This window comes from Ambystoma mexicanum, chromosome 2p (genome assembly GCF_040938575.1).
Source record: "Ambystoma mexicanum isolate Mex_15411 chromosome 2p, UKY_AmexF1_1, whole genome shotgun sequence".
NCBI classification, from domain to species: domain Eukaryota; kingdom Metazoa; phylum Chordata; class Amphibia; order Caudata; family Ambystomatidae; genus Ambystoma; species Ambystoma mexicanum.
The window spans coordinates 278,523,632-278,544,350 of NC_090923.1; the positions used below are offsets into that span (position 1 = coordinate 278,523,632).

The window sequence follows — 20,719 nt, forward strand, 5'->3', positions numbered from 1 at the left end:
AGGAGCGGATCCGGAATTTTGGCAGAGTTGGCTCCCGGTGGATGATTCTGAGGCCTTTTTAGAAAGGGGAGACAGTAACCTTGGGCTACTGTTTCCAGTGCCTAAGCATCTGAGGTAATGCCCCGCCATTCCTTCAGATGTGGAGAGATCCTGCCTCCCACTGGTGTTTTGTGTAACAAGGTCTCAGAGGGATTTGGAGGCGGCTGCAGGAGTGGCTGAGGGTACAGATGCCGCTCCCGAGGCTGATTTTGCACCTCTTCCTCGTGCTCCACGAGGGAAGTTTCTTTTGCTCCTTTGAGAAACTTGTCCTCTTCCTCTACCAAAAGAGGAGTAGTATCGAAAAGAACGTCCCCTCCAGGAAGATGAGCCGGAATAGGGTTTTAGGGGCTGGCGCAAAGAAGCGCTAAGTGATTTAGCTGCAGCTATCAAGGTCTGAAGTTTTTCTAGGCTTTCATCAGCCTTTCTGCCAAAGAGCCTCGAGCCATCGAAGGGCATGTTGAGGAGTCTAGCTTGCACGTCCGGTGCAAATCCCGACTTCCTCAACCACGCAAATCTGCGTAGCACAACGCTTGCAGCCATGGATCTGTTCATACTATCAGCAGTATCCAGTCCAGACTGGAGGCATTCCCCCATTGCCTCCTTCCCGTCTTTGACTATATTCAGGAAGCCTTCCCTTTCCTCGCCTTCCGGAATATGATCAGCCGCCGCCGAAATACAGTCCCACATGGTATGGGTAAACCTGGCTAGGGTAGAGGTGACATTTGCCGACTTAAGTGCCATACTGCCTGACGTGAAAACTTTACGTGCCCAGGCATCAATTTTTTTATCCTCTCTATCTGGAGGGATAGTTGGATAAGCAGTTTGTTTTGAAGTAGATGCTGCCTGAATGACTAAACTCTCTGGAGTCGGATGTTTATTCAAATATTCAGGATCCGTTCCAGCTGGTCTTTATTTTCATGGAAAAGTGCTATCTGCAGCAGTTGCAATAGTTTCTGGTTTCTCCCAGTTTTTCTCCACAGTCCTTTGAAGGGCCCTATGAAAAGGGAGAACAGGATCTTTCTGAGGTCCCTTGACGATTATATCCGTCATGTCATCTTGTTAAAAAATGGGTGAAGTATTACCCCAACCCATATATTCAACTACCCTGGTCATAAGACCCCTGTAGCCAGCATCTGCATGCTCTGCGGGATCAAGTTTGGTGAACTCTAATTCTGGGGATGTGTCAACTCCACTGGCAGAATGTTGAGTATCGCTCAGGTCTCTCATTCTAGATTCCTGGTCAATAAGTTCCTCAGGAACTTGTCTTGTACCATAAGTAACTCCCAAAGGAGTAACCTCGTCTTCTTCTGAAGCAGACTCTTCATAGATTGCTGACATAGATTTGAAAAAGTCTGACCTGGGCAAAGGAATGAATCTCCTTTCTTCCTCTTCCATCTGCTTCGAAGGAAATGGCGAATCCCTCGAAGTTTGAGGGTGTCTTCGAAGTTTTCGAAGATGACTTCGATAATGGCGTCGATGACGCATTTGGCTTTGGCGTCGAAATTATTGATGTCGAGGGCGTCAACGAAGTTGTCGAAGTCTTCGACGACTTGTGTTTCTTGCACGGCACCGGAGAGGTGCTCGACTCTCGAAGAGTCTTCGACGGTTTTACGTCGACTCTAGGTTTTTTGTATTCCTCGACGCTACTGGTCTTGGCCATGGTAGCCTTGGACTCCCCTTTGTAGTCCAATGGAGCGACTTTAGGGGTATGGCTTTTTCGAGGGGGTCGGGCCGCATTCTCGAAAACCTCCATCTTTTTGCGGAATTCTTCCCACTTACTGGGAGAATCCGATTTAGTCGGACAACGAATTTCTTCGGTCGACTCTGAAGAAGAAGATGATGAGGGAGATCTATGTCTCCTCTTCATTTTTTTCCGATGACGACGAAGAGTGTCTCGATCTACTCCTAGATCGAGATCTCTTCGAGTGCCTATGGCGATCCGATTCCTTAGAATCAGTCGCTTTCTTGTATCTTTTTGACGAAACCTTTTTTGAGGCCTCCCTCCCACCGACAGTTTACCTCTCCTCTCACGAAGAGCTTTTTCGGTCATCGATTGGCAGGACCCGCAGTCGTCGGTTCGGTGACTGGAACCGAGACACCAGAGACAAATCCGGTGGGGATCGGTGATCGACATCTTAGATCCACAATCTGCACACTTTTTAAACCCAGTTCTGGGAAGATGACGACATTTTCTTCACAGAAAATAGTAGCGCGCCGTTCTCGATAGCGAAGCGATCGGAAAAACGGAACTGAAGCAACAGGCGCCACTCGAGCTATTTATACCATCGGTGACGTCGACAGAGTACAGAGTACGTCGAGGGACAATCGACGCCACGACCTAGAGCACAGCGCCCTCTGCCGAGAAATTTCTTTTCCCGAAGCAGCGAAGCTGGAGATACCGATTTATCACAAGATGAGGAATACGTGGGAGGACACAATCCATTCGAAGTTAGGTTTTCTTCATATAGACCTTTTTATTTCGACAAGAGTGACTTGGACTAGTTTATGGTTTATTTTATGGTCGAGACTACTCTCATTTTAGAGTTGGGGCCAGTTAAGAGTTTCACCAGTCAAAGTAAACTACAAAATAAAGGTTTTTGAAACTTGCATCTATTGTGTCTACTTTTTGATACCATTCTTTCCTTACAAATTACAGTTGGTGTGCTCACTGTAGCACCCCCACACATTACTTTTGAAACAATAAGAAGTGATTCAGGTATTAAGCAAGTAAGAAAAATAGTTGAAGCATTGCAATATCAATGGTAAGCCTAATAAATCAATGTAACAGCAATACAGTCTACCTTGCCTTATAAAACAAGGCCCCCTACCACTTGAGAAGTCCTTCCATGCTAGGGTAAGAAGCCTAGTATCACTAAGAATTACAAGTCCTTGGTAAGTACTTGTGTGCAGAGTTTGATAAATTGTGTTGATAAACCTTTAAATAGAACTCAGAGACATGCACGAGCACGTCTCTCCACAGAAGGCAGGACTACGCTGGAACTCAAGGTAAGCATCAGCGAATACTCGCCGTTTGATCAATAAGAAATATGAGAATGGCTGCCTAACCGCCTGTTTCTTTAACAGAGACACGATTGACATATGCGTTTTGCTACGCATCCGAAACACATGTGGCTGTTAAGCCGTGAGCATTGCAGCACGAAATAGAGGAACAGAAGCCCCTGGGTCTTATAATACATTACAGAGATAGCGCACACAAAGCGATCAGGTAGGACATTTTTCTTTCCTTGATAACCCATGCATATAGAGTTCATAACGCTGAAACTAAATGGCAATTTCGGTTTTTCATTTATTTTTTCTGGCGCAACAATTGAATATTTGTGGGACAAACCTAATGGTATGTGCGAATTTGTGAATGTATTGCATATATACCATGTGATGTATTCAAATTGACAAATATATTACGATGTTAAGATCGATGATGTAATCAAGTGCCCATGTACAGCCCCCATGAAGGTTCTTACCGAAATGCATTGGCAGAACGTATATTGATGGCAAAACATGATCGCCCAACACAGTATACTGAAAATTAATATTACTGCAAAAACAGGAATGTGAATAAAACATTCCTGGCCAAAACTACATGGATATAATTGATGTTTTGATTTAACTAAAATATTGGAGAGAGAAATACACTTCCGGAAATTTGCAGCCCCAATTAGGTGCCAACTGAGATGCGCCAGTTATAATAAGGCAAAAGTTGCCTTATTTCATTTTGTAAACTACCTTCTTAGCCATCACACCACTATAAACCAACAGTGATCTCAATCAGAAAGTTGAAACAAGTACAGTTAAGAGAGGGATCTACCTCCTTGGCCTTTTGTGATAACGTTGGCCGAAGGCAGGCTTTACTTGTAGGAGGGGTGTGTATATGATAACAGTAGCAACCAAAACAGCAATAGTACAACAAACCAAAATAACAAAATGTCCAATCAAGGTTCAATAAAAATATATAGTTTTAATTTAACGCACCAATATGCAATATAAACCTGTCGATAAAAACACTAACAAAGCTGTGGAAAGTACACATAATATGCAAAATGTAATACATCCCAATAAATATGAACAAAAAAGTTATGTCTGTGTTGAAAAAGGTGCAAATGGTTTATCTTAGTACTAGAAGTAGACCAAGCGGGGTTAGGAACTCAACATTACCTTTATCAGTTCTTTGATGGTTCGACAGCATCAGAACAGGGTTCTGGGCACGATCTTTGTGGGTCATACCACGTTCAGATGCAGCGAATCGTGCTGTTCCAAGTGGCAACCTGGCACTGATTCTGTATGAGTCGGGAGCTCCGTGCTGTTCAGAGGCAAAGTTTGTGCGATGCAGTTCAACGGGCTCACCAGTCTGATCAAAAGTCAAGCCAATTGCAAGACGCTGGTAATTGCTAGGTCAAGTCTACTAGCAACGAGATACTTCCAGTAGTTCGAGTCGATGTCCGTGGAGGTTCGATGCTGCAAGATCAGTGGTTGAATGCGATATTCAAAGAGGCAGCACTTTGAAGTGGTCTGCAGCAGCAAGCTTCTTGTTTGAGCCGAACAGGTGACATGCTTTGCTTGATACAATGCACCATTGAGCTGGCTTGATGAATGCAGCAAAAGCGTTTCAACCAAGTGCCAAAAACAGCACCATGGTTCCTAGTGGTTCGAAGGCGCACTAACATGGTGGGTAAACGTAGGAGTCCAGATGCTTTACTTCTTCTGGTGCTGTGAGTGCCAATCCAGGGGATAAGGGGATAAGATTGGTGATTGTTCTCCGCAGCTCCCACCCTGTGGAGGTTAGCGAGCACCTGCAGGAGTCCTTCTCCCCCGAGGAGCCTGGATCACAGTGCAGCTGGCTGAGTATGTGTGTCTAGGCCCAGCAGAAGGTCACATGAAACAAATACATTGTGTAGGAGGCTCTCAGATCTTTAGTTATGGTCCCTCAAGGCCTGGGCAGATATATACCGTTTTTTTTAAAGTAGTGTATGAGCTTTGCATTTATAAACCCTGGTTTATAAATAATTATGTTTCTATCCGGCTCCTGCAGGCTGCAAACCTGGGGGGCGTTAGTTTTCCTAATGCTGCCTCTATTGCTCTGGATGTGGCATCAGATTGGCCTATAGCAGCAATATCCAGACTACCAGCACCAAGACGGCAGGTGAAGCCGGGGCTTCCCATCAAAGGCCTCCACACAAGGCCTGTGCATGTCTGGCCCTGTCCGGCCCGTGGAGGCACGATGCACAATGTTACTCTAAGGTATGTGCTGCCTTGCACTGACCGCTGCATTGCAATCCCTTTTCTGCCCACCCTTGCAATGCACCTTGCTACAGTCAAACCAGCACCCTTTCTCCAGAGATTAACCTCCTGTGTTCCCTCCGTTGAACAGTGCTGCACTTTGATTTCCTGCCCGAGTCAACCCTCAGCGCACACTCCTTTGTGCCCAACCACATGCCTGGCAAACCCTACTCTATCCCCCACTGCTGTTAAAAGGATCCTGCACCTCAGATCCAGAACCCATCTCCAGCGATGCTCCGCCCCCAGTGCCCACGCTCATTAGGAACGCCAAACTCGGCTGTCACACTTTCCACATGCACTACCGTGACTCCAACCACAGTGCAAGCACACTTGACTCCTAGTGAATCCCCGCTCCGTTGGTCCCGCACCTCAAACCCTAACTAAATTGATTGACCAAGCTCCACTCCCTCCTCTTCAAACAAATTGCTGCCTAATCTCGCTCCTCCATGGACGAGCACCTCTATGCTTAACCCTCACATGAAGCAGGGCAATAATGTTGCCACTCACTTGGAGGCTCACCGAGCTCTCCCACCCCCACATCTCACCCTCCGAAGCCAGGCGCCACCATCAACATTGTTCATCAATTTCCCTCTCACACCGAGCACCCCCATGACTCACCAAAAGCAGCACACCTGTCTGCCACTTTGACTTGCTCACCAAAAAACACTGTCACCGAGCAGTAACACCACGGCACCCTCCAAGGAGACCACCTTTCTAAACTGCACATTAGTTAATGCCACTCCTATCCCAGCCCACCCCCTTGACATACTTGAACTCATTACTGTCAACGACCTGTATCTACTTGCGGTCTCCGAAACTTGGCTGCATGCTGCTTCAAGATCTTGCTCATCTACCGCCATTCCCCAAAACACCATCTTTTGCTGCTACATACCTGACTCCAGAAGGGGTGGAGTCCACCTGATAGCAATAGGCACCCTTGCTATCAAATGGGCTCCACACAGCTGGAAAAACTGCAACCTACTCTCCCACCAAAACACCCATATCCGAGATTCTGCGAAAAAATAAAGCACTAAAATGAGATTTGGGAAGCCAGGCGAGCACACCTCTCCACTCCCGGTACCAGCACATCTCGGAGGCGCCATCGAGTCAGGGAGGTGGAGTAGTGGTAAAGATAACCGCACTACCGGCGAAGGAGCACCGACCCAGGACCTGCGTTCGAACCAGCTGTGAGGTGGTCGGCGGCTCGAACCCGTGGAGGCAAGCGGGCTCTCAGGACTTGAGGAGCCGGAGGGCGATTGCAGTCCCCCTCCCTCACTGGGTAGCCTCAGACATCCAGTGAGTGGGGCGAAGACCGGAGAATGCGCTGTGGACGCCACCGGGAAAGGTGGAGAGTTCCCGCCTGCGGAGAAGGCGCAGGAGACAGCTGCCCAGAAGGGACACCTCCAACCAGCCAGGACTCTCCACACTGCGGGCTACCCCGAGAGGACACCCAGAGGGCCACACGAGGGGCAGAAGGCTTCCATGCCACCAAACCACCAACGCAGTGGAGGACATTAGTCGTGACTGGCTACGGAGTGGGACGATGCAGGAGCAGGGGAGCCGACACTCGGGCACACAGAGACCTTGGAGGCCAGGAGGCAGAAGACGGCGGAGCACCAGCAGCGGAGGCCACCCACTGCCAGTACCAGGAGCTCCACGAGGGCGCCCCATATGAGGGGCTGAAAACGCCCCCCCGGCGGTCCCTGAGGAAGAGGGGAGGTCTCCAGTTGGTACAGCAAGAGCAGCAGGAAGTAAGGAAGTAAGATTGGGGGGGGCAGAGTTACAGCTTAATTCGTAGGGGAGGCTGAAAACTGACAACCCCCCCTCGCCCACCGCCACCCATACTGGAAAGGAAGGTGCAACATCACAGCCAAAGGCGAGGGCCCATTACACCCAACCTAGCCGCCCCCTCCACCCCTGCAATCAGAAGATGCCCTGGGACAGAAACAGCAAAAGAGGATGCCCCAGAGAAGCCCCCCAGCCAGAACACCGCAGGAAAGAGTCGCCCAGACTACATACACTTGAGGGGACAGGAGAAACAAGAAAGTCTGCCCACCTGAAGACCACCACCCCCCCCGAACTCTCCCAAGGGGCAGATCAACTGCAGGGCGAGGGGCGAAGTGTCTCTTTGCGACTAGTCTCCACTTGTAAAGCTGCAGACCCTTAAGGGACATGGTGGCTGACTGAGGTATTATTTTTTACTTTTATTTTAAGTTATATAGCGCTTTAATCCAAAGCACTTTACAAGAGGAACAAATGAACACAACAAGCAATACATGACAATGAATCTAAACCAGAAAACAGTAAAAAGAACAATTTACATTAATGATGAGGTTAAGTACAAATAGAGAAGGACAGAAGTGAGAGAGGGGGGGTAGGAGGAGTGGGTGGAGGTGAGTTCAGTAGTGAGAGGAAACAATGGGTGCTAGGCGGGAGAGTGGAAGAGATAGGATTTTAGAAAAGTGCGAAATGAGGGGTAGGAGGTGATAGAGCGGACGGGGAGAGGAAGGCGGCTCCAATGGAAGGGAGCGAGAAGTTGGAAGGAGCGGAAATGGGAGGGGGAACAGGGGGGGAGGAGGAGTATAGAGAAGGAAGTGATCCACAGAAGGGAGAGAACAAGAAGGAGTATAGAAAATGAGAAGGGAGGATAGGTAAGGAGGGGCAAGACCATAGAGGGGCTTTGAAAACTAGACAGAGGAAGTTAAATTTGAGCTGGGAGTGTAATGGGAGCCAGCCTAGTGAGTTAAGAGAAAAGGAGATGAAGTCGTGAGGTGAGAGGAGGCAGAGGGACCGAATGGCAGAGTGGTAGACCGATTTGAGGGGGGAGAGGTGAGAGGAGGGGAGTCCAAAGAGAAGAGCAGAGCAGTAGAAAAGTCTGGATAAGAGGAGGATGGTAGGATGTGGTGATAACCAAGCAGCACATACCCCCCCATCCTCCGTAGCAATTGGACAAGCCTACAAGAGAAGAGACCGGCACAAAGCTAGGACGCATCTCCCTGGAGGCCAACAACCACAAAGAGGCCAGCGACTTGCCCAAGCGGAGGTGCATGAGAACATTACCGAGTGAAGACCCAGGCCAAGTCAGGCACGGGGCGGATCCTACTACAAGCAGACCCCCTCTCCCCCCAAGTGGTAGCGTAAAGAGGTCGCACACCGGAAAAGGATCAGGGGCCCACCCGTAAAGATTGGAGGACCCTACCGGACACAAAATGTCAAAGACAAAAGGGAAAGGGGAGCCTCCCCAGGTACAAACCCAAACCGCTAGACAGGACTCGAACCTAATACAAATGTGGACCTCAGACATTCCAGTCAACACAAGAGGGAAAACCCAGGAGGAAACGCCAGGAGGGCAGAATCCGATACCACAGCAATCTCTGCAGGCCTAGAAAGATGACATGCAAGCGTGGTTTAAGGAACTCCAAGACAAATTTATGACCACGGTGCAAGAGCAATTCACATCTCTGAGAGAGGACATGAAGCAAACGGTCCAGGAGCTCCGGACGGACGTATCCAAACTGGAAGAATGTACGGACATATTGGAAAGAATCGTGCAAAATGTGGGAGGAGGAAGCACAGCAGAACAGTGAAACACAAGAACACTTGGTGAGGCTCACGCACAACTTAGAGCTACAATGCTAGGACCTGGAGAATCGCTCCCGCAGGTCCAATACACACATAAAAAACATGGTGGAAATGGTGGCAGATAAGGACCTTAAGACAGCAGTTCAAGAAGTCTTTAGAGACATTCTGGCAGCAGAGGAGACCGAGGAAGGTAGGAGGGGGACAACCGGAGGAAAGAGAGGAGATGGACATTAGGAAGCTACATGTAACAGGGGTTTAAAGGGACATGCGGAAGCTGAAAATCTTGACATTCAATGTGAGGGGCCTAAATGCCCCGGTTAAAAGAAAAAGTGGAGAACCTCCTGAGAAGGGAACGGGGTGATATTATACTGATGCAAGAGATGCATATTAGATTCCGAGACAGAACCAGACTGTGGTTAAGGGGTTATAAACAGGTACTGCAGTCCAACGCCTCAGACAGAAAGGCAGGGGTGTTGATTGTGCTTCGGGATGGCCAGGTCACACAGGTCCAGAACACACTGGTAGATAAACAGGGATGATATGTATTGCCAACACCATAATCGACGGGACTGGCTTCCCTCTAGCCTCAATTTACGCACCCAATACAGGGCAGGATGGTTTTTTGGGGGAGACTCTTGGGAAATGGGAGGAATTCACAAACTGAGTTATTTTAGGAGAGGATCTGAACATGGCATGGCATCCCACTTCAGATAGTTGCTCAGGGAGATACCATGGACAGGGGGCGCCATCTAAAAGCCTCAGCCAAAAAAATGGTTGATCTGGCGCTGTGTGATGTGTGGCAGGAACTTAAGGGGCATCAAAGGGGATAGCATTCACTTCTCCAATGTTTATAATACAATGTCAAGGATAGACTATGTTTGGGCATCAGCTGGGCAACTGGGAAAATTCCAAGGGAGAGAAATCGGCCCAATTACACTATTAGATCACGCCCCCCCCCCCTATGATTGGATAGAACAACATCAGGGAGGAATAGTGGCCTGTGGAGATGGAAGCTCCTCCAAGATATAATCTTAGACCCCGTCCTGGGAGATACTATACCTGAAAAGATAGAAGAGTACTTTGCCCACAATGACACAGGGGACACCTTGTTGGGAACTGTATGGGAGGCCTTCAAGGCCGTCTTGCGAGGCCATATGATAATCTTGAAAGCGTCAAAAGATAAACAGAGATACCTGTGGGAAAGGAACTGGAACAGAAGATAACAGATATACAAAGGGACCTCACGAGGAACCTCACAATAAGCATGAAGAGGGCTCCAAGACATGTGCAGAGACAATTAGAGGTGCCAAGCAGCTAGTGCTCTCGATTAAGAATGTACGCAATGCACAGGGGGAGCCTCAAAACGCGCACTAGCGTCATAGAAGAAGTCTTCAGAGACTACTACCAATCGCTGTACGCAAACAATAGGCCTAATAGCGCAGACCAAGACACATACTTAAAAGCCATTACCTTACCACAAATAACCGAGGAGGAAAGAAGTCTTAGATTGGGAAATTAGGGAAGATGAAGTGAAGAAAGCAATAAATCGACTCACGTTAAACAAAGCACCTGGCCCAGATGGGTTCACGGCTCCATTTTATAAGAAAAATGCAGATATTCTAACCCCTTTCTTAACAAAGTTGTTCAATTCTTTTAAAGGAGGTGGGGGAACATGATACCATCCATGAATGAAGCCAAGGTTTTAGTCTTTCACAAAGCAGGAAAGGGTCCGTCTAACCTGGGGTCCTACTGCCCGATTGCCCTTATCAATCTTGACTCAAAGCTATATACCAAGATCCTGGCAGCAAGACTATCACCGCTACTCCCCAAGCTGAAAAATGGCAAATCAATCAGGTTCTATCCCCAGCCAGCAGACCCATGATAATTTGAGGAGATTGATACACCTGGTAGCCTGGTGGAGAAGACAGGCATCTCGCACGCTCTGGCAATATTATCGTTGGATGCTGAAAAAAGGCATTTGACCAGGAGGAATGGCCAATGCTGTTCAGAACGCTACACCATATGGGGTTTAGGAAACAATACGTGGAAAAGATTAGGGCCAACTACAACAATCCATCCATTAGAATAGGCATAAATAGGGAAGTCACAGGCAGAGTGGAGATAACAAGCGGCACAAAACAAGGATGCCCGCTATTCCCCCTTTTGTATGCCATCTACTTGGAACCACTCCTAATCAGAATCAGGGAGTCAACCGCCCTTTCAGGAATAGAAATGCCAGAACGGCATCACAAGGAAGTTGCATATGCGGATGATATACTGGTAGCCCTTATGGACCAGGCACGCATCATTCCCGAAGCAACACAAGAGCTAGACAAATTTGAGGCAATATCCAGGCTTAAAATTAATAGAACCAAATCGGAAATACTAATCCTGGCAGGGGATAGAGGGGAAATAGCACATAGAGCAGCAGTCCTAAAACTAAAGAGCAGATCGGGGGATAAAATACTTAGGTACAACCCTCACGGGCAGAGTAGACCACCTATACGGGGGCCAACTATCCAGGACTGTTGGCGAATGCAAAGCGAGACACAGAGCGGTGGAACCCACTTGCGATCTCATGGTGGGGATGCATTACTTCGGTAAAGATTACCATTCTGCCGAAGCTGATCTATTACTTTCAGGCCATCCCGATAAGGGTCTCCAAGTCCTTCTTTAGAACACTCTCAAAAATAATATTCTCATTCATCTGGAAAAAGAAACCCACCAGGGTAACCAGACCCGTACTAACAGCCCCAATCCAGGAGGAGGGAATGTCTCTCCCACACTTCTATATATACTATCAAGCGGCGCAATTGTTGGTACTAAAGGAATGGATGGGGGGGGGCCAAAGAATATGAGCAGTGCAAGACAGGGCAGTGGCGAGATCCCCCCCTGGTAGAGGCGCTGTGGAAAGGGAAACAATACAGGCATCCAAATCTTCGTATTAGTGAAGTTTTGAGGGCTCCACTGGAAGTCTGAAGTTTTGAGGGCACCACTGGAAGTCTGTGATGAGCTCCAGCGGAAGGGTACCTTAACAGAGGAGCAGGCCCCCCCCCGTTCACACCCTTGCATGGGAATCCAGAATTGCCCCCCAGGGATGGACAAAGGGGCTTATAGCAAATGGGAAGCAGCAGGATGTACTAAAATAGGAGAAATGTTTCAAGATCAAGAAAAGACTACTAAACCTTAAAGAGTCGGACAGATACAAATATGAACAGCTTCGGCATTGGCGAGCAACACCAACTATCAAACATGCGGCCACAAGGGACCTCACACTATTTGAGAAATTTACACTGACCAACCCCGGGTCCAAAAAACTGGTGTCGTCGATGTACTGGTTCATAAACGTTCAAAAAGAGGAAATTAGGTGGAGTTATATGCTAAAATGGGAACGTACCCTGGGGGAACCTATCAGTTAAACACAGTGAGGAACTCTGGAAGGGCATCCCTAAACTGACTAGGTCAGTCCAAATCAGGGAAATATGGGTAAAGATTGTGACCCAGTGGCACTATACCCCAGTGAGATTAAAAACAATGTGCCCACATACATCTAAAATGTGCTGGAGAGGCTGCCATGGGGAGGGCAACTGCACACATATTTATGGTGGGAGTGTAAAGGGATTCAGGGATTCTGGCCTGAAGTAAAGACCCAAATGCAAGGGATGTTTCCACACGTTGACCTACTGGCGGAGAAGGTATGGTTATGTGGGATCAAAGACCCAATAGCAAAGAAATTCTCAAAATCGCAATGAAGAAGCTTTATGGGTTTACTGATAGTGGCATGGGTTTTAATAGCCCAGAATTGAAATCAACGGGATCCACCACTGCCGTTTGGCTGGCCCCAGAAGGTGTGGGCATTATTGGCAATGGAAAGAATAACTCATAATATTCAGGGCACAAATGGATCCTTCACGAAAGAATGGGGACAAGTATTGTAATATCTCCAATCGGAATATATGGAACAATGGTACCTGCATAGAGACTCCGGTACAGGAACTGAGGGCAGAGGTCTTCCGGTGGGAGTGAGGGGGGGGGGGGGGGGGGGGAGTGGGGGTAGTTGTGGATGAGTTAATGCTGAATTCTGTATACTGAAATCAATAAAACAAAAAACAAAAAAATATATAAAAAAAAGACACCCATTTCCCACACGGAGACCATCATTCTGAACGTGATTTATCGCCCTCCAGGCCCTTTGAACTCCTTTGAGGAACGTGTTATCTACCTGCTAAGTACCAACATGAAACCCTCAACTAAATCCATTTTCCTGGGTGACGTCAACACAGGTCTTGCAAACGCCATCAATGCCCTTGGCTTTAAAAAATGCACATCAGCAACCAAAAAGACTGCACCCTTGAATGGCTCACCATCGTTAACTGTCAGATCTATATCTTGGACAACCTTCCATGCACCTGGACCAACCACAACATCATTATCTTCTCACTTAACCTCCACAGCCCACCAGCCCGTTGCATCTTCCATGCCACCCACCATCGCTCGCAGTTGATGAAAACAAGTTACAGCCTGAACACTTGGCCAACCTTGACCCCCACATGCTTGCCAAACTGTAGGCCAAAACACTTGTCAGCTGTCTACTCCATTGCACCCCTTGCACCATGTAAAGCTAAACCATCCAAACACCTTAAAGCCTGGTTCACCTCCAACGTTCTGGCACTCCATGCTAAGAAACGTGAGGCGGAAGTGAAATGAAGAAACACCACTTCGGACCGACTCAAATCCATCTTCACCACTGCAGCCAAAACATACAAGATATCCATACTTCAAGCAACGTCCTCCACCTACAACACAAGAATTGCTAATGCAAATTTGAATACTCGAGAAATGTTATCCATTCTTAGAGAGCTTGAATCTACCATCTCCGCCGCACTGGACGTCTCCAAAGATGAAAGCTGGTGCTTGAGAGTCCAAAATGCCTTCCTGGATAAAATCGCCCTGTTACACAAAAAGATCCTTCTGAAGCAAGCCACGATCCCAAAATCTCTTCCTCAGCCAGCTTCCGCCTCTCAAGACAGCCCATCTTTTTGCTTTAACTCCATCTCGGAGGACAAAGTCACTACTCAGCTAAGGGATCTGAAACCCTCCAGATGCAAAGGGGACGCATGCCCCACCCACAATAAATAAATCATGGACTATGCAGATGCCCTCGTCCAGTTCATCACCACATTTATCAACGCCTTCTGCCAAGCTCCCATCAGCCTGAAGGAAGCATGGGTATTCACTCTACTAAAAAAAATCTCTGGACCCCTCCATCCCCACAAACTATCGACCTATCACAACAGTCCCCTTTCTTCTAAAGAGTCTGGACAGAGCAGCTTATGTCCAAACCTATGTCCAAATTCGGCATTATCTGGAGGCAAATCACATACTTGGGATCAGACAATCCGGGTTCCGCTCAGGCCACTGTACATAATCTGCCCTGCTTGATTTAAAAATCCAACTAGATGACCTCACCTCTCATCTGCCAACACCTCATCTGCAGCCAACTTCTCACCAGAGGCATATAGCTGGGTCGCCACATTTCTAAAAGCCAGAACAATCAGCGTCCCCCCAAAACCCCTGGCTCCCATCTCCTGTGGCATCCCCCAAGGCTCATGCGTCTCCCTGACTCTTTAGAACATCTACACGAAACCTCTGCTTGACATCCTAGACTCAAATGGCATCTCCTACACTAACTATGACGACGATACCCAAATTCTCCACCCCATCACCGGCAACTACCTCCAAGATTCAGAGAAGATAAACTCCATCTATCAAACTTTCCAATCTTGTATGGCACTAACCTCCTGTCTAAACTATGAATAAACAGAGCAACACAGTCGGACTTTCCACAGTAATCAACAACTTTGAACAGCAATACACCTCCTTCACCATGGACGGTATCAACATCCCTAGCTCTAAGTCAGTAAAAACCCTGATAGTCTACCTAAACATCTCCCAAGTCAATGCGATTGCTTCCTCGGCAGCCCACACCATCAAACCTATTAACGGCTGTAGGCCTTTCCTCTCGTCAGACAGCTGCCTCACCAGTCTTGCGACTATGACGGCACAGGCGATGAACTACTGCAACTTCTTGTTTGCTAGCCCTGTTAAGCAAAATTTTCAAAAGCTGCAGATGATCCAAAACAACGCTCTCCGCTCAGCACTGAACATTCCAAAATAAGACAACATCCCCACTGCAAGAAGAAAAGCCCACCGGCTCCCCATCCAAGAAAGGATCGTGTTCAAAACTCTTACAATCATCCATAGGTGCCTCGCCAAGACAGCTCCCCCGTATCTCGACCAGAAAATCATGAGAGTCGTTTCTACAAGACAGACTAGAACTGCCTATGCCAACAGACTCACCCTCCCAAAATTCAGACCATCAAAAGCAGGCAGCTCAAGTTTCCCAGTCATTGCAGCAAAACTGTAGAACTCTCTTCCCCCAACACTAATAATTGAGCAATGCTACTGGACTTTCCAGAAACACCTGAAAACCTGGGTTTTCAGGTAGGGTTATCCTGTCCCTTCCGCCCCTACGATAACCAATCAGCACTTGGCCCGCAACTTATACACAATGCCTGTCCTAAGGCTCCGATACTCGTTCTAGTAACTTTCATAATTGCCAGTTTTCTTGCTCTGCAAGCTGCGCCTTTACGGAACTACGGATTTAGTGTGCAATACAAATGTAAAAATAAATAGCCCTGCTTAAATTTTCTGCATCAATAGAATAGATGAAAGTCAAGAATCGGAGGGAATTCAAAAGGTTATTTCTTTTGTATTCACCATATTTCTTCCATAGAGTAACAGCCTTTTTTAGTTTGAGGTATGTCGTACCTGTTTCATGTTTCTGTTCTCGGTTCATTTTCACAGCCCTTTCTAAGAGGTGATCGAGTGTCGCCGAGCGGAGATCTGCCAACACCTCCCGAGTTGCCTTTTATCTGCTACTGCTCATCTTTTCATTTGAGGACTTCTAGAAATGACTCGACAGAATTCTGAAAAGAACAAACAATCTTCAGACAAGCAGAATATCGGACAAAGTCTTAGACATACGACAGGTCGACACATGGACCTTTTAAAATTTTACACACATCAAGCCGGCATAACTTGTACATCCAGCAAGCAAATGCTTAATTAGAATTATTGACTAAATCCTCTGTTTTGTTTGTTTTATGGCTGTTGCACTACCCAAGTTGTCAAAATAATGCTGTATGTTGGCTTTGTGACGAATCCCAGGGTAATGCCACTGCTCCCATTGGGGAACCCCCTTCTCATAAGGCCAGGGAGGTGAGGTTGCTACCCTGATAGTCGCCCTGGGGGGGGGGTGGTACACAGCGGGTGGATCTAATGGGGAGGGAGTCCCTCCATAGGACCAGTAACGATAGCCTAGTGAGACTGCAGTATTTACCCCCTCCATTACTGTCCTCACTGTCCTTTCACCCCACTCACTCCCTTGCGGTCCCCCACACTTCCATGTATTTCAGTAGAATACTTCATTAATCATACTGGGATGAGGAAGAGTGAGGCTTACCCAGGTAGAACACAAACCATCATTGACATGTAGTTGATCAGGCAAGGAGGCAAAAGTGAACTGAAGAACTAACATACGCGGTACCACTTACTAGAGGCAGCCTAGATGATGAAAAGCAAGGAAGGACCGCATATTTTGTCAAGCCAGCCCTAGAGGAGCGAGGAACCGGACAACGGTCCCGTGGTGAGGGACCCTAAGGGAAGCAGCTGAGACGCTGGCAAGGAGGGATGAGTCGCTCTGGGAGGGCAATCCATCAGGGACATGTCCAGTAATGCGGAAAGAGGAACCCCGACCGGCAAAGCCAAAGCAAGAAGGAGAAGGGGTGCAGCCGAGAGCACAAGAAGAAAGGACACCAAATGTGGCAGCCGCATGGAAAGGACACCAAATGTGGGAGCCGCATGGAAGCCACGCTCGGTTCCCAGGACAGACAGGAAACCGCAACATCATTTCTTGAAGGTAGGAAAAGGGTTTGGCCGGCTACTGGGACATAGGTATAAAAGGCATATACCAATATCCCAAGAAGAGAAAAAGGGATAACGGATGATTTACAAAGTTTGAAGTTAACTTTGTAAAACATCCTATGGGGAACAGTACCTGGCAGGAGGGTACACCTGGTTGGTTCAATTGGACATTGAGTGAAGCAGGGGCAGAGCTCCCACAGAAACAGGATACTGGCGTCAGGGACCCACATGAAGATGGGGAAGCTCCGCCAGCACAGCACAGCAGGGTCTGGGACCCATTTGAAAGATGGTAAAACCAGCAAAAGAATTATACAGGGGTTAAAGACTCACACAAGCACATAGAATCATATAACCAACAGGCTGTGGCCCACAATAAGTCGGGGAGATCAAGAAAATAGAGGGGTCTGGAACCCACAGAAGAGAAACAATCCACAGGATAAGTCAAGGAGATCCCAAAACAGTCCAGAGGGATCTAGGGCCCAAGTAAAAGAGAAAGGAAGGAACAGAAACCAGAACAAGGGGTCGGGCCCTTTGCCAAGTAAAGAGAAAGAGACAAGTCTGGCAGGATAGTGAACCAGACCTGATGCTATTTGTACGAGCTAAAGAAAGGACAGAGGAAGAGGTTTCCTCCCAGATACTTGCGAACTGTTTTTTTTGTTTTTTAAAACTATGTTTATTTTTGAAACAGAGCAGAGCGATTACAGGTCAAATGACATAATAGCATGGCATACAGTTTCTTAAATCTTCCCGACTCCCTCTCCCCTCTCCCGACCTCCGGGGCTCCCACCATAGATAGGGTCTGTGGTCCAGGGCTTGTAGGTTAAGGCCAGGACCTTTCTATCACAGTCTAGAAATTGGGCCCAGGCATCTTGGAAGCGATGTAGAAGTCCGGCTCTGGCCGCAGTCATCTTCTCCGCAATCAGAAAGTCCCACATTTTTCCCCACCACAGCGTCATAAGAGGTCCTTCAGCGGATTTCCATGTGCGGACCACCACAATTCGTGCTGCCAGTAGACATTGGGTCAGAAGTTTGGCTATTCTTCCCGATCTGGTGTAGCACTCTGGGACCGGAGAACCCAGAAGAATAGGTTCGGGTTCAAGTGGGATCACCACCCGAGTGATGTATGCAATAGTGGTTAAGCAGTGTGTCAGGAACAGTTGAACTTTCGGGCATGACCACCACATGTGAAAGAAGGAGCCCGGGTGTCCGCATAGTCTCCAGCAGGCGGGGCGCAAATCTCAGTTCATATGATGGAACCACAGGGGTGGGTAGTACCACTGAAGTAGGAGCTTGTACAAGCAATCTCCAATTGTAATGCAGGAGGACGATGAGTGGGTTCGTGACCATATATCGACCCAGTTTTGGTCAGTTAATGAGTGCCCCAGGTCTGCTTCCCACGGAGCCATAGCGCGGGTCTTGGAGGTAAGGAAGTCACCTAGGAAGCGTTTGTATAGGGCCGAGATCCTTCCCCGGGTCGAAAGTTGTAGCAGAGTTAGTTTCAGAGAGGAGGGGGTGAGCGTTGCGGCTTGCAGAGTTTTGGGGTTGGGTGCACCAGTGACGAAGCTGAATATAAGAGAATCTGTTCGATTCCTTAAGCTGAAAAGTTTCCTTGCATTGTTCAAATGTTCGGGGGCGACCTTCCACAAAATGTTGGCCCAGTGATTCCAGGCCTCCCCTGATCCAATTCCTAAAGTTGTGGGGGTTAGTTCTGGTAAAGAAAGAGGGGTTCACGAAGACCAGAGAAAAAGGGCCCATCCCCCTCGGAATCTTTTTGCATCGCTATGCCCAGTCCCATGCGCTCAGACTGTTTCATGGACCATAGCAACTCGTTCCAGCTCTGCCGAAGTGGAGGTGGTATATGCGGGAGAAAACGCAGGGGAAGGGGTAGTCGAGATTGTTCTATCTCCACCCATCTCAGGCGCCCCGAAGTCATCAGTCAGGCATGGGTGTGGACTAACTGAGACGCTATTTGGTAGTTCTGTAGATCGGGGACTCCCAATCCTCCCAGCTGTGCATTACACAGCATCGTTTTCAGGGGGATTCTAGCTTTTTTGACTTTCCAGAAAAATTGAAGCAGTTTCTTCTGGAGCCCCTGAAGGGTGTCCGGCGGAATTGTTACGGGTAGGGCGTAGCAGTCGTACAAGAATCTGGGCAGATTCATTTTGCTCGCCGTGATATTTCTTCCGATGGCCATCTCTTCAAGTCTCTTTCCAGTTCGCGGAAAAGTGGGGAAAAATTTGCCTGGTATGCTGTCTTGTGGTCTGCAGGGATGTGGACTCCCAGATAGGGAATCAACTTCTTCCATTGGACGGGACATTGAGCTAGGGCCTCTCGGTCACCAGGTGACAGGCTGACACCCAAATCCACTGATTTGTTAAAATTAATGGAAAAGCATGTGACCTCCCCGTAGTTATCTATTTCTGCAAGGGCGTGACGTAAGGAGAAGGTGGTTTCCGAAAGGGCGAGTAGGACATTGTCTGCGTAAAGGGCTATTTTATGTTGGGTGGGGCCAATCTGGGGGTGTAACGCTCACCTGATTCCCGTAGAGGCGCCGGTCTTGACTGGGCGTATACCGTATCTTCAAAGGTGATGTGTAACACACGGCTGGCTCTTTGGGCTGGACCTCTGTGCACTGTATGTCTGACTCGAAGGGTAAGATGTCTGCAGATATAAAATATGGGATTAATGAACTGGGTTATTGAATGTCTCTCTCTTCTTCCCTTTCTCTTCTCCTGTAGAACCCCAAAGGTTAACGCTCTCACCTTAGGTAAGTGAACGCCGTGCTCTCCATCTGCCTCGGGGCAGGGTGCTGTAACCAGTTTCTTCACTGGATAAGGGGAGCAGGCCTCTTGACTTCAGAGGACTGCTGTCCGTCGTTTACTGCACGAACGGTAAGTTTCGAGTAATTCTAATGTCTTTAAAAGTCTTTAGTAATGATGTCTCTTGTTTTTGCAGGGTTCCGGCGATGGCGGATGACGGGCTGAAGTGAGTTGAAGATGGAGCCCGTGTGATGAATGGAAGCGCCTGGAAGCACGTAAGTAAGCGCTTGTTGCCTGCTTCACGATGCGCTCTAACTGTCTTTTTATTTTGCAGGTACAAGTTCGGAGCGGCTGCAGGGTGCCAGAATACCCACTGGGTTAGATGTGGAAAGGAGTAATGGCACGTGAGTATTAAAGTTCTCCAATGTCTTTAAACGCACCTTGTTTTGTCTTTCAGATGCGGGATGCAGCGTCGAAGGCCTCCGGAGCGTGCGAAGAGCTGGTAAGCTTTTGTCTTTCAGATGCCGGAATGCAGTGCGAAGACCTCCGGAGCGCACGAAGAGTAGGTAAGCCTTTGTCTTTCAGATGCCGGAATGCAGCGCGAGGCGTTGGTGACAGCCGATGGACCAGGTAAGTGAAGCGCTGTCACTGAAGACCGTAATGCTAACCTGTTCTTTCTTGTCTTTATAGGTGTTGCTGAAGACTGGATTCAGGATGGTAAGCCTTTTTCCTTAGGCCCAGGATCAGATGCAGAAGACACGATGAGCGTTCTGCTGCAGAGGATGCAGAATAACGCAAAGCAAGATTCATCCATCGGGTGTGGTTTAAATAGCCTCCTGTAGTGCTTAGGTGTCTCCTTCCACAGCCACGCCTAGGTAAGAAAAGAGTTCCTGCTTTCCAGAAGAGTTCCAGTGTTCTGAACCTAGGGAGCGGCTCCTGCCCCACCCAACAGGAAAAGTAGTTCCAAACAGAAGAGGATCAGAGGCTGAACTGGCAGGCAAGTAAGCAGTATGGTCTGCTGCAGGTAAGTCCACCCAAGCATTATGAGCCCGGCGCTT

The 20,719-nt window shown here is 48.1% G+C and overlaps 1 protein-coding gene across 3 annotated transcripts in view; it reads right to left on the minus strand.

Annotated features, from left to right (window-relative positions):
- The window catches only part of SFMBT1 (Scm like with four mbt domains 1), a 1,637,826-nt gene that overhangs the window by 1,472,706 nt on the left and 144,401 nt on the right, over positions 1-20,719 (minus strand). For all 3 annotated transcript variants that reach the window (XM_069643544.1, XM_069643545.1, XM_069643546.1), the window contains exon 2: positions 15,748-15,905. In XM_069643544.1, coding sequence (XP_069499645.1) covers positions 15,748-15,775 — 28 coding nt within the window. In that variant the 5' untranslated portion in view covers positions 15,776-15,905. The remainder of the gene's footprint in view (positions 1-15,747; positions 15,906-20,719) is intronic.